Source organism: Salmo salar, chromosome ssa02 (genome assembly GCF_905237065.1).
Source record: "Salmo salar chromosome ssa02, Ssal_v3.1, whole genome shotgun sequence".
NCBI classification, from domain to species: Eukaryota; Metazoa; Chordata; class Actinopteri; order Salmoniformes; family Salmonidae; genus Salmo; species Salmo salar.
The window spans coordinates 33153538-33166287 of record NC_059443.1 but is presented as its reverse complement, the minus strand read 5'-3'; the positions used below and the strand labels follow the sequence as shown (position 1 = coordinate 33166287).

General features: G+C 45.2%; 1 protein-coding gene across 1 annotated transcript; it reads right to left on the bottom strand.

Annotated features, from left to right (window-relative positions):
* Positions 1–1619: 1619 nt before the first annotated feature.
* LOC106580557 (potassium voltage-gated channel subfamily V member 1-like) lies at positions 1620–12750 on the bottom strand. Its single transcript, XM_014161746.1, has 3 exons — positions 12367–12750; positions 8174–9208; positions 1620–2740 (listed from the first exon to the last, which is right to left on the bottom strand). The coding sequence occupies exons 2-3, from the start codon at positions 9159–9161 to the stop codon at positions 2208–2210; spliced, it is 1521 nt and encodes a 506-aa protein (XP_014017221.1). The 5' UTR covers positions 9162–9208; positions 12367–12750; the 3' UTR covers positions 1620–2207.

Sequence of the window (12750 nt, the reverse complement as noted above, 5' to 3'; positions counted from 1 at the left end):
AATTGAGGCCCTCCGATTTGACACACTGAACTCTATCGGAGAAGTAGTTGGTGAACCAGGCGAGGCAATCATTTGAGAAACCAAGGCTGTTGAGTCTGCCGATGAGGATGTGGTGATTGACAGAGTCGAAAGCCTTGGCCAGGTCATTGAATACGGCAGCACAGTATTGTTTCTTATCGATGGCGGTTAAGATATCGTTTAGGACCTTGAGCGTGGCTGAGGTGCACCCATGACCAGCTCTGAAACCAGATTGCATAGCGGAGAAGGTGCGGTGGGATTCGAAATGGTCAGTAATGTTTGTTGACTTGGCTTTCAAAGACTTTAGAAAGGCAGGGTAGGATAGATATAGGTCTGTAGCAGTTTGGGTCAATAGTGTCCCCCCCTTTGAAGAGGGGGATGACCGCAGCTGCTTTCCAATCTTTGGGAATCTCAGAGGACACGAAAGAGAGGTTGAACAGGCTTGTAATAGGGGTTGCAACAATTTTGGCAGATAATTTTAGAAAGAAAGGGTCCAGATTGTCTAGCCCGGCTGATTTGTAAGGGTCCAAATTTTGCAGCTCTTTCAGAACATCAGCTGACTGGATTTGGGAGAAGGAGAAATGGGGAAGGCTTGGGCGAGTTGCTGTGGGGGGTGCAGTGCTGTTGACCGGAGTAGGGGTAGCCAGGTGGAAAGCATGGCCAGCTGTAGAAAAATGCTTATTGAAATTCTCAATTATAGTGGATTTATCGGTGGTGACAGAGTTTCCTATCCTCAGTGCAGTGGGCAGCTGGGAGGAGGTGCTCTTATTCTCCAAGGACTTTACAGTGTCCCATAACTTTTTTGAATTCGTGTTGCAGGAAGCAAATTTCTGCTTGAAAAAGCTAGCCTTGGCTTTTCTAACTGCCTGTGTATATTGGTTTCTAACTTCCCCAAAAAGTTGCATTTCACGGGGGCTGTTCGATGCTAATGCAGAACGCCACAGGATGTTTTTGTGTTGGTTAAGGGCAGTCAGGTCTGGAGAGAACCAAGGGCTATATCTGTTCCTGGTTCTACATTTCTTGAATGGGGCATGCTTATTTAAGATGGTGAGGAAGGAATAAAAAAAAAAAATAACCAGGCATCCTCTACTGAAGGGATGAGGTCAATATCCTTCCAGGATAACAGGGCCAGGTCGATTAGAAAGGCCTGCTCGCTGAAGTGTTTCAGGGAGCGTTTGACAGTGATGAGTGGAGGTCGTTTGACCGCTGACCCATTACGGATGCAGGCAATGAGGCAGTGATCGCTGAGATCATGGTTGAAAACAGCAGAGGTGTATTTAGAGGGCAAGTTGGTTAGGATGATATCTATGAGGGTGCCCGTGTTTAGGGCTTTGGGGTGGTACCTGGTAGGTTCATTGATAATTTGTGTGAGATTGAGGGCATCAAGTTTAGATTGTAGGATGGCTGTGGTGTTAAGCATGTCCCAGTTTAGGTCACCTAGCAGCACGAGCTCTGAAGATAGATGGGGGGCAATCAGTTCACATATGGTGTCCAGAGCACAGCTGGGGGCAGAGGGTGGTCTATAGCAGGCGGCAACAGTGAGAGACTTATTTTTAGAGAGGTGAATTTCACTGTGACCGTGCAGGAAACAGAGACAGGGGTGAAGGCAAATATTTTTATTGCTCTCCAATGAAATCATGTTGTGCTGTTCTATACACCACAACATACTGCATCTTTCAATAAGTTTTAAAATATCAAACACAATGTAACATCATTCAGTCAATACTGTACATCTTGCCTATGTGACACATACAGAGGAGACAGAACATGCAACAGTTGTCAGAGAACACAACACTGAAAAAGGTTAGCCATGAAAGTTGTGGCTAATCTTTCAGGTGACATAAAAGTAATTGTCCCCTCATCATCCTTTAGATATGTCCTATACATTGTACACATTGTTGTCATATTCTGATGGTGTTCTTAAAGCTGGAATCCTTAATGGTGAAACAACCACGTCAGTTTGCACAGTTTTTCCCCCTCTGACATCATTGCACGTGTGATAAAAGAGCACAGTATGAACCGATTTACATTTTTACCATGCTTCGCGACGCTCCTCAGCTCGGAAACAAAAACAATAACAGTGGTGGGGCAGCCAGTGGTGTTTCCCCCTAAGGCGGATTCCATCTTTAACCCAATTAACTTTTCCATAGCTTTTTCTCCACAGCCGCTCTCGTGCTCCATCTTCCACACTACCACCAGAGCTCACCCCCTCCACTACTCCGTGTGCTGGCCCTCTCCCTCCCTTGCAGCCTCAGCATCTCCATCACACTCCTGGCGTAAACATCCCTCAGGTTCACCCCTCCTCCCCTTGCTGCCCCACCCACCTCCGAGTCACCCAGCGAACCCCGCGCCAGCCTCTTGAGCGCCTCCCCGTGCCGCAGCGCCACCTCCTTCATCTTGAGAGTGAAGTAGCAGGCAGAGAAGCGGTCGTTGATGATAGCGATGGGCAGTGCCAAGATGAGGATGCCAGACAAGATGCAGAGAAAGGCCAGCACCTTGCCCAGGGCGGTGTCGGGGCGGATGTCTCCGTAGCCCACCGTGGTCATGGAGGTGGTGGCCCACCACCAGGCACAGGGCACGCTGCTGAAGGTGGTGCCGGGGATGTCATGCTCCAGGGCGAACTCCACCGTGGCGAAGATGGAGATGCCCACGGAGAGGAAGAGGAGCAAGAGACCCACCTCCTCATAGCACTGGGTGATGGTCAGGCCCAGGGACTTGAGGCCTGGGAGACACAGGGATACAGAGGGCTGCGGTCAATTATACATCAGTTCAGGAGATTAAATGACAGATTACTTATTCAGGTCGTACACCTGAAAGTGCCTTGTCTAACGTCAGAGTCTTACGGCTGTCTGCACTGATGATGCCATCTGTTGGAAGACCATGCTGAAAGTGTACACTCTTTGATGGTACGCAAATCTTACAGAGTGTGGCAGGTGCACACTTTCAACTGTAGAATAATTACCTGAATAATAAACTCTTAAAATCAGTCTTAATACCTTTTCACTTGCCTAACATGAAGGTACTATAGTGCATCTATTCAAATTATACACTGTATTCCACAAACAGCTAATATAAAAAAATGTGAGAAACTCATGACTGAGAATTTAGTGGGGAAAATTGAAAGCTGGTAGCTGGTCTCGGCCTTGTCTTAGGACGGTAAGTTGGTGGTTGGAGACATCCCTCTAGTGGTGTGGGGGCTGTGCTTTGGCAAAGTGGGTGGGGTTATATCCTGCCTGTTTGGCCCTGTCCGGGGGTATCATCGGATGGGGCCACAGTGTCTTCTGATCCCTCCTGTCTCAGCCTCCAGTATTTATGCTGCAGTAGTTTATGTGTCGGGGGGCTAGGGTCAGTCTGTTACATCTGGAGTATTTCTCTTGTCTTATCCGGTGTCCTGTGTGTATTTAAATATGCTCTCTCTAATTCTCTTTCTGTCTTTCTCTCGGAGGACCTGAGCCCTAGGACCATGCCTCAGGACTACCTGGTATGATGACTCCTTGCTGTCCCCAGTCCACCTGGCCGTGCTGCTGCTCCAGTTTCAACTGTTCTGCCTGCGGCTATGGAACCCTGACCTGTTCACCGGACGTGCTGGTTGCACCCTCGACAACTACTATGATTATTATTATTTGACCATGCTGGTCATTTATGAACATTTTAACATTTTAACATCTTGACTATGTTCTGTTATAATATCCACCCTGCACAGCCAGAAGAGGACTGGCCACCCCTCATAGCCTGGTTCCTCTCTAGGTTTCTTCCGAGGTTTTTGGCCTTTCTAGGGAGTTTTTCCTAGGGAGTTTTTCCTAGCCACCGTGCTTCTTTCACATGCTTTGCTTGCTGTTTGGGGTTTTAGGCTGGGTTTCTGTACAGCACTTTGAGAATATCAGCTGATGTACGAAGGGCTATATAAAAATAAATTTGAAATTTTGTAGTTAAAATAAGTGCAAAACTCGAAATACACACAACTGAGCAGGTGGTAGGTCTATTCACGCACTGAAATTGCTTGTAAGCTCTCCAAACTCTTCAAGTAGAAAATAAATATTTGGTTAAGTTTGCCAAGTAAGTATACTTTTTAATGTTCTTTTTATGTACTGAAACACTATATGGGATCAAAATGAGACCTAGCTAGTACATTTGGTTCTTTGGAAGTTGTCTATAAACCAAACAGTAAAGCAAACGCATTTTTGTTTACAAAATGATACAGTTATCAGGATGCACCTTTCTTCAGGATATTGTCAGACAGACATATTGTCACACACATGGCAAGAACACTCCTGCCTTTATATTTTCAAGTCATTTTAGTCAGACCATGGGACTGAAACTGAGCAAATGTCATAGACTCCTCAGGGATATCAAGATATACCAGCATGTAGACAAAGTGGAGAACATGCCCTGTAAATCCACACTTTTCCCCTAAAATAATCTGTTTTATTAACAGCTATCACCCAGAGTGAGAAATCTATTTTTCTCTCTTTTCCTGACGCAACATGCCATACTTACCAATTTGTTGAAGTAGCATACTAGAGGGAATATGGTACAATTGCAGTCATGGATGCCAACAAAGATTTGTAATACATCCCATAATTCTATAAAAGTGTAACGATGGCCTACTATGTCATTTCATCCTAGATCAAAGACAAAGTCGACCTCTCATCGCCTTTTCTTTTTTCTTTCCTCTTCATTGAAAGGACAAGATGTGACGTGCTGGCTCTGTATCTGTCACAGTCTCTGGTCTACTTCCTCCCCTCTTATCTTCTCTTTTGGTGTGGTAACATCATCTCCCTTCATTATGCATGGCCTCACAGCCTACATCCCAAACCAGGGCTCTCATCCCTCGTCAAAATCAGCAACATCCAAGCCATTCACATGCATGAATTACCACATAAGGAATCATGTAGTAACCAAAACAACTGTTAAACAAATCTAAATATACTGCTCCAAAAAATAAAGGGAACACTTAAACAACACATCCTAGATCTGAATGAAAGAAATAATCTTATTAAATACTTTTTTCTTTATATAGTTGAATGTGCTGACAACAAAATCACACAAAAATAATCAATGGAAATCCAATTTATCAACCCATGGAGGTCTGGATTTGGAGTCACACTCAAAATTAACGTGGAAAACCACACTACAGGCTGATCCAACTTTGATGTAATGTCCTTAAAACAAGTCAAAATGAGGCTCAGTAGTGTGTGTGGCCTCCACGTGCCTGTATGACCTCCCTACAACGCCTGGGCATGCTCCTGATGAGGTGGCGGATGGTCTCCTGAGGGATCTCCTCCCAGACCTGGACTAAAGCATCCGCCAACTCCTGGACAGTCTGTGGTGCAACGTGGCGTTGGTGGATGGAGCGAGACATGATGTCCCAGATGTGCTCAATTGGATTCAGGTCTGGGAAACGGGCGGGCCAGTCCATAGCATCAATGCCTTCCTCTTGCAGGAACTGCTGACACACTCCAGCCACATGAGGTCTAGCATTGTCTTGCATTAGGAGGAACCCAGGGTCAACCGCAGCAGCATATGGTCTCACAAGGGGTCTGAGGATCTCATCTCGGTACCTAATGGCAGTCAGGCTACCTCTGGCGAGCACATGGAGGGCTGTGCGGCCCCCAAAGAAATGCCACCCTTCACCATGACTGACCCACCGCCAAACCGGTCATGCTGGAGGATGTTTCAGGCAGCAGAACGTTCTCCACGGCGTCTCCAGACTCTGTCACGTCTGTCACGTGCTCAGTGTGAACCTGCTTTCATCTGTGAAGAGCACAGGGCGCCAGTGGCGAATTTGCCAATCTTGGTGTTCTTTGGCAAATGCCAAACGCCCTGCACGGTGTTGGGCTGTAAGCACAACCCCCACCTGTGGACGTCGGGCCCTCATACCACCCTCATGGAGTCTGTTTCTGACCATTTGAGCAGACACATGCACATTTGTGGCCTGCTGGAGGTAATTTTGCAGGGCTCTGGCAGTGCTTCTCCTGCTCCTCCTTGCACAAAGGCAGAGGTAGCGGTCCTGCTGCTGGGTTGTTGCCCTCCTACGGCCTCCTCCCCGTCTCCTGATGTACTGGCCTGTCTCCTGGTAGCGCCTCCATGCTCTGGACACTACGCTGACAGACACAGCAAACCTTCTTGCCACAGCTCACATTGATGTGCCATCCTGGATGAGCTGCACTACCTGAGCCACTTGTGTGGGTTGTAGACTCCGTCTCATGCTACCACTAGAGTGAAAGCACCGCCAGCATTCAAAAGTGACCAAAACATCAGCCAGGAAGCATAGGAACTGAGAAGTGGTCTGTGGTCCCCACCTGCAGAACCACTCCTTTATTGGGGGTGTCTTGCTAATTGCCTATAATTTCCACCTGTTGTCTATTCCATTTGCACAACAGCATGTCAAATGTATTGTCAATCAGTGTTGCTTCCTAAGTGGACAGTTTGATTTCACAGAAGTGTGATTGACTTTGAGTTACATTGTGTTGTTTAAGTGTTCCCTTTATTTTTTTGGGAAGTGTATATTTTAGATTTTAAATTCTTTAAAGTAGCCACCCTTTGCATTCTCTAAACCAGCTTCACTTGGAATGCTTTTCCAAAAGTCTTGAAGGAGTTCCCACATGCTGAGCACTTGTTGGCTGCTTTTCCTTCACTCTGTGGTCCAACTCATCCCAAACCATCTCAACTGGGTTGAGGCCAGGTCATCTGATGCAGCACTCCATCACTCTCCTTCTTGGTCAAATAGCCCTTACACAACCTGGAGGTATGTTGGGTCATTGTCCTGTTGAAAAACAAATGATAGTGGGACTAAGCCCAAATCAGATAGGATGGCGTATCGCTGGAGAATGCTGTGGTAGCCATGCTGGTTAAGTGTGCCTTGAATTCTAAATAAATCACAGACAGTGTCACTAGCAAAGCACCCCCACAGCGTCACACCTCCTCCTCCATGCTTCACGATGGGAAACACACATGCAGAGATCATCCGTTCACCTACTCTGCATCTCACAAAGACACGGTGGTTGGAACCAAAAATCTCCAATTTGGAACAGATTTCCACCGGTCTAATGCCTATTGTTCATGTTTCTTGGCCCTAGCAAGTCTCTTCTTATTATTGGTGTCCTTTAGTAATGGTTTCTTTGCAGAAATTCGACCATGAAGTCACCTCTGAACAGTTGATGTTGAGATGTGTCTGTTACTTGTACTCTGTGAAGCATTTATTTGGGCTGCAATTTCTGAGGCTGGTAACTATAACTAACTTATCCTCTGCAGCAGAGGTAACTCTGCGTCTTCCTTTCCTGTGGCAGTACTCCGTCATAGCACTTGATGGTTTTTGCAACTGCACTTGAAGTTCTTGAACTTTTCCGGATTGACTGACCTTCATGTCTTAAAGTAATGATGGACTGTCATTTTTCTTTGCTTATTTGAGCTGTTCTTGCCATAATATGGACTTGGTCTTTTACCCAATAGTGATATCTTCTGTATACCACCCATACCTTGTCACAACACAACTGATTGGCTCAAACGCGTTAAAATATATTTTCCTTCTTTATTATTTTCCCCTTACCACACCTCTCCTAATTGGAGTAAACTAATGGACAACAATACGTAGGCTTCCACTTCCAGCTTAGACACACTACTTACATTTCACGGACAGTATATTTTACATTAGATATCTTTTGTTTGTTTTTTGTCCCAGCCTTCAGCTACCCTCAACCCCTCCCATCTATCTCTGAAGACCATCCAGTTCTGAATTCCAGCTGCCATGTATTTTTTTCCACTGTGCTGTGATGTTTCACAAAAGTTGACTCTCTATTCTATTAGTTTCAACAGATTCTTCAGAATTTTTGGCCTACAGACTACAATGACACACTGTTGTGCAAGTAACATCAGCCATCTTGTCTGTCTACCCTGCTGTACTTTTTACACACATCTACAATCACATAATGAGTTGCTGGAAGAAAGAAATAAGGTGTGATATATCCTTTGAAAATAATGTTGTATCTCAACTGGACTGCTACCTTCAAAATCAACTTTGAGATCCTGGACAATCTGACATCCTGGACTACTGCAGCTTGGCGTGACAAATGATAGGTAGCGGTATCAGGTTTAGGAATCATGACAGGATTAAAATGGCTGCGTATCTGTATGTTTGGATAGACGACTACATTACCTGTGGAGTGGCGTCCTAGTTTGAGCATGCGGAGGGACCTCATGAGCCTGAGCACCTGCACCACGCGGCCCATGTTCTCCAGCTCTGTAGAGCCACCGTGCAGACTCTCAACTGCCAGAGTCACATAGAAGGGCAGGATGGCTAGCAGGTCAATCACATTGGGAACACTACGGGTGAAGCGGCACTTGTTGCGCACGGAGACAAATCGCAACACCAGCTCGCCGGTGAACCACACCACGCACACATATTCCAGTGCGTCCACGAAGAAAGGTGTACCCCCATCACTGCCCCCGCTCTCGTCACCGATCCCGTTCCCACCCACATCCCCCAGGTCCAGCGAGATGAGCACAATGTTGACAATGGACACCGCCACGAAGATGATGGACAGCGTGCCGAAGGCGCGTGCCGCTCTTGAAGACTCTGGCTTCTCCAGCAGGTTCCACAGGCGCCGCCGGAGATCTGGGCACGCAGCGCCGTTGAAGTCTTCATCCTGGCTTTCGTCAGCCTCAGCCTCGTTCCGCACGTCCAGGCTCTCCTTGAGCTCCTTGCGGCGGTAGTAGCGTTCCCGGCAGCAGGGATCGATGCAGAGCTCGTCGATGCCCCAGTACTCTATCTCCTGGAGGAAGGAGAGCACGCAAAGCTCCTCCCTGACATGCAGGTGGCCTGTGCGGTAGAAGTTAATCACATACTGGAAGGTCTGTGAGCTGCGGTCGAAGAAGAACTCATTCTCCAGGAAGTCAGCGTCATCGCAGAGCTCCAGGGCAGAGTCCCGTGTGGACAGGGCCAGCTTGCCCAGACGGGTTTCTGGGTGGGATGCCAGCAGCTCCTGGGAGAGAACGTAGCGGCTGCCTCCCACGTTGATGGTGAAGAAGTCCAGCGGGTCGTCACAGACAGGAGGGGGCTCGCTGTAGAAGACGCTAGAGTCTATGGACAGGAGGGAGGTCCTGTCCCTGTAGAACTCAGCTGGGCTGGATGAGCTGCTCATCATGGCGGGCACAGGCCTGCTTGGGGTGGAGGGGAAAACCTGAAGGGGGACTAGGAGTGCAGTTGGATATCAAGGAAAAGGTAAAACACTGAGGTCAACATTTGTTCAGGTTCAAAATAGTGACTGGCACCAAATCCAATTGAGACCACATAGAGAACAGTTAACATGTAAGGTAGAATCTTCATACTAATTCCAAGAGGAATTCTCTACTCTGTCCCTGCTTGTTCCATCCCCTGTGTAGCCTATTAGCCATGTGGCAAGGGAATACATTGTACAGCTTGGCTAGAAGCAGCCATTAGTTATCCCTAATCCTCAGTTAAACTCCCTCTGCTCCCTGAATGAAGGAATCCACATTTCCTTGGCTGCTCCTACCAAAAGCATCATGTCTGACATCAGATGAGTGAGAGAGAGAGAGAGAGAGAGAGAGAGAGAGAGAGAGAGAGAGAGAGAGAGAGAGAGAGAGAGAGAGAGAGAGAGAGAGAGAGAGAGAGGGGAAGACAGGGAAAGAGCCTCTGGCTGTGTCCTGCTTCTTCAAAGCTCTTTGTGGAGATGTAAATATTTTAGCTGGCCTACCTAATTAATAGAATTAATGTTCCTATTCCTGTAATCATTAATACCCTTTGTTAAGTCTATCTGCTATCTAACAACGTCATGGTGGTAATTTTAAGTCACACATATTCAAAAGATAAATCCTGAAAAATGGATATCAGAGCAGTTGATCTGTTGGCAAGAACACAGACACTGTAAAATGTGCTCATCTGTCATGATTGAAAGGAACTACCATATACTGAAAACATGCCCTGTGTGTAAAAGTGGTGAAAGATTAGGATTTTCCTCCATTTTAAGTGAGAGGAGGAAGATAATGCCTAAGCTACACCAATTGATATAATAACAAATCCAAAAGGGGCAAAATGTAAATTGCTATTTAAACCAAAAGCTTAAAATGGTCCTACCAAACAAGTTTCTGGGTATGTTTACTCTACATATTTCTAATGTCTCTAAATGGCTGTGTGAAGTCGGAAGTTTACATACACTTAGGTTGGAGTCATTAAAACTCGTTTTTCAACCACTCCACAAATTTCTTGTTAACAAACTATAGTTTTGGCAAGTCTGCTAGGACATCTGCTTTGTGCATGACACAAGTCATTTTTCCAACAATTGTTTACAGACAGATTATTTCACTGTATCACAAATCCACTGGGTCAGAAGTTTACATACACTAAGTTAACTGTGCCTTTAAACAGCTTGGAAAATTCCAGAAAATGATGTCATGGCTTTAGAAGCTTCTGATAAGCTAATTGACATCATTTGAGTCAATTGGAGGTGTACCTGTGGATGTATATCAAGGCCTAACTTCACACTCTGTGCCTCTTTGCTTGACATCATAGAAAAATCAAAAGAAATCAGCCAAGACCTCAGAAAATAAATTGTAGACCTCCACAAGTCTGGTTCATCCTTGGGAGCAATTTCCAAACGCCTGAAGGTACCACGTTCATCTGTACAAACAATAGTACGCAAGTATAAACACCATGGGACCGCACAGCTGTCATACCGCTCAGGTAGGAAGGCCACTCAGCAAGGAAGAAGCCACTGCTCCAAAACCGCCATAAAAAAGCCAGACTACGGTTTGCAACTGCACATGGGGACAAAGATCGTACTTTTTGGAGAAATGTCCTCTGGTCTGATGAAACAAAAATAGAACTGTTTGACCATATTGACCTTCGTTATGTTTGGAGGAAAAAGGGGGAGGCTTGCAAGCTGAAGAATACCATCCCAACCGTGAAGAACGGGGGTGGCAGCATCATGTCGTGGGGGTGCTTTGCTGCAGGAGGGACTGGTGCACTTCACAAAATAGATAGCATCATGAGGTAGGAAAAGTATGTGGATATATTGAAGCAACATCTCAAGACATCAGTCAGGGAGTTAAAGCTTGGTCACAAATGGGTCTTCCAAATGGACAATGACCCCAAGCATATTTCCAAAGTTGTGGCAAAATGGCTTAAGGACAACAAAGTCAAGGTATTGGAGCAACCATCACAAAGCCTTGACCTCAATCCTATAGAAAATGTGTGGGCAGAACTGAAAAAGCGTGTGCGAGCAAGGAGGCCTACAAACCTGACTAAGTTACACCAGCTCTGTCAGGAGGAATAGGCCAAAATGTCCGCAATAGGCTGAGAGAGGCTGGACTGAGGGCTTGTAGGCCTGTTGTAAGGCAGGTCCTCTGAAAAAGCGTGTGTGAGCAAGGAGGCATACAAACCTGACTCAGTTACACCAGCTCTGTCAGGAGGAATGAGCCAAAATTCACCCAACTTATTGTGGGAAGCTTGTGGAAGGCTACCCGAAACGTTTGATGCAAGTTAAACAATTTAAAGGCAATGGTACCAAATACTAATTGAGTGTTTTTAAACTTCTGACCCACTGGTAATGTGATGAAAGAAATAAAAGCTGAAATAAATCATTCTACTATTATTCTGACATTTCACATTCTTAAAATAAAGTGGTGATCCTAACTGACCTAAGACAGGGAATTTTTAGGATTAAATGTGAGGAATTGTGAAAAACTGAGTTTAAATGTATTTGGCTAAGGTGTATGTAAACTTCCGACTTCAACTGTATAATGAGAAAATAAAATATGAGTAAATTGTATTTTCATGCCGGCAATCACATTAATTAATGAATGGTCATTGCAGAAGATATGTGATGAGCATACATGACAGAAAAGGCAGGATAAATGGGGGCGTCTAGACGTAAACTGGATTCCTATTACACAATAACTACATAACAATATTATATTACTGGCACAACATAATGAAAACGACAAGTATTCATGGTTTTAATTTCACTCGCAAATAAAATAACTACCTACATTTTGTAAGCCTAGGAGGTGAGCAGTTTGGATTATGTAATAACAGAGCAACACATGTGTTTCGAATGAAAAATAGCTGTAGATATTCTGGTTATTATATGAATCATGAATAAATATACAAGTTGCTGTCAAATATTTATTAGATTGAAATAAAGTATTAATATGTTTTGCATTAAATTGTTTTGTTGTCAGAGATAGTAGGTTACTGGAATGAACCATCTCTGAAAGATTAGCCTGTACTGTACCAAGTGGACCACAAAACTACAGTAGTAGCCACGAAACTAGCCCAACTAATATATCTTAGCCAATTTAACATAACAAGGGGGAAAATGTTGGTCTTACCTGGCTATATATTGAGAATTTCCATCTTGATAAAAGGGATAGTTGAGTTTTCCATTAGCCAAGTTCCTTTTTATACTCTGCGTAGAACAGCCAGTTATGCGTTTTGACACTAGTGTTGGTCATGATTCTTATCTTCTTGTGAGCATAAGTGAAAAAGAGCTCCAGTTATTCGAAGAAAACGTGACAAAACTCCGTGCGTTGCAAACAGCTCTAATACCTCAGATGCGCACCGTGCGCTAGACTCTCTTGACTCTGTCCTTGCTATCTTAGATCCTTTGGACGTCCCTACCCCTTTAAAGTTGAAATAAAAAATGGTTAGGGTTAATGGTAGGGGATAATGTTATGGACGTCCCAAGAATTCCGGTTTGTACTAACCCTCTTGGC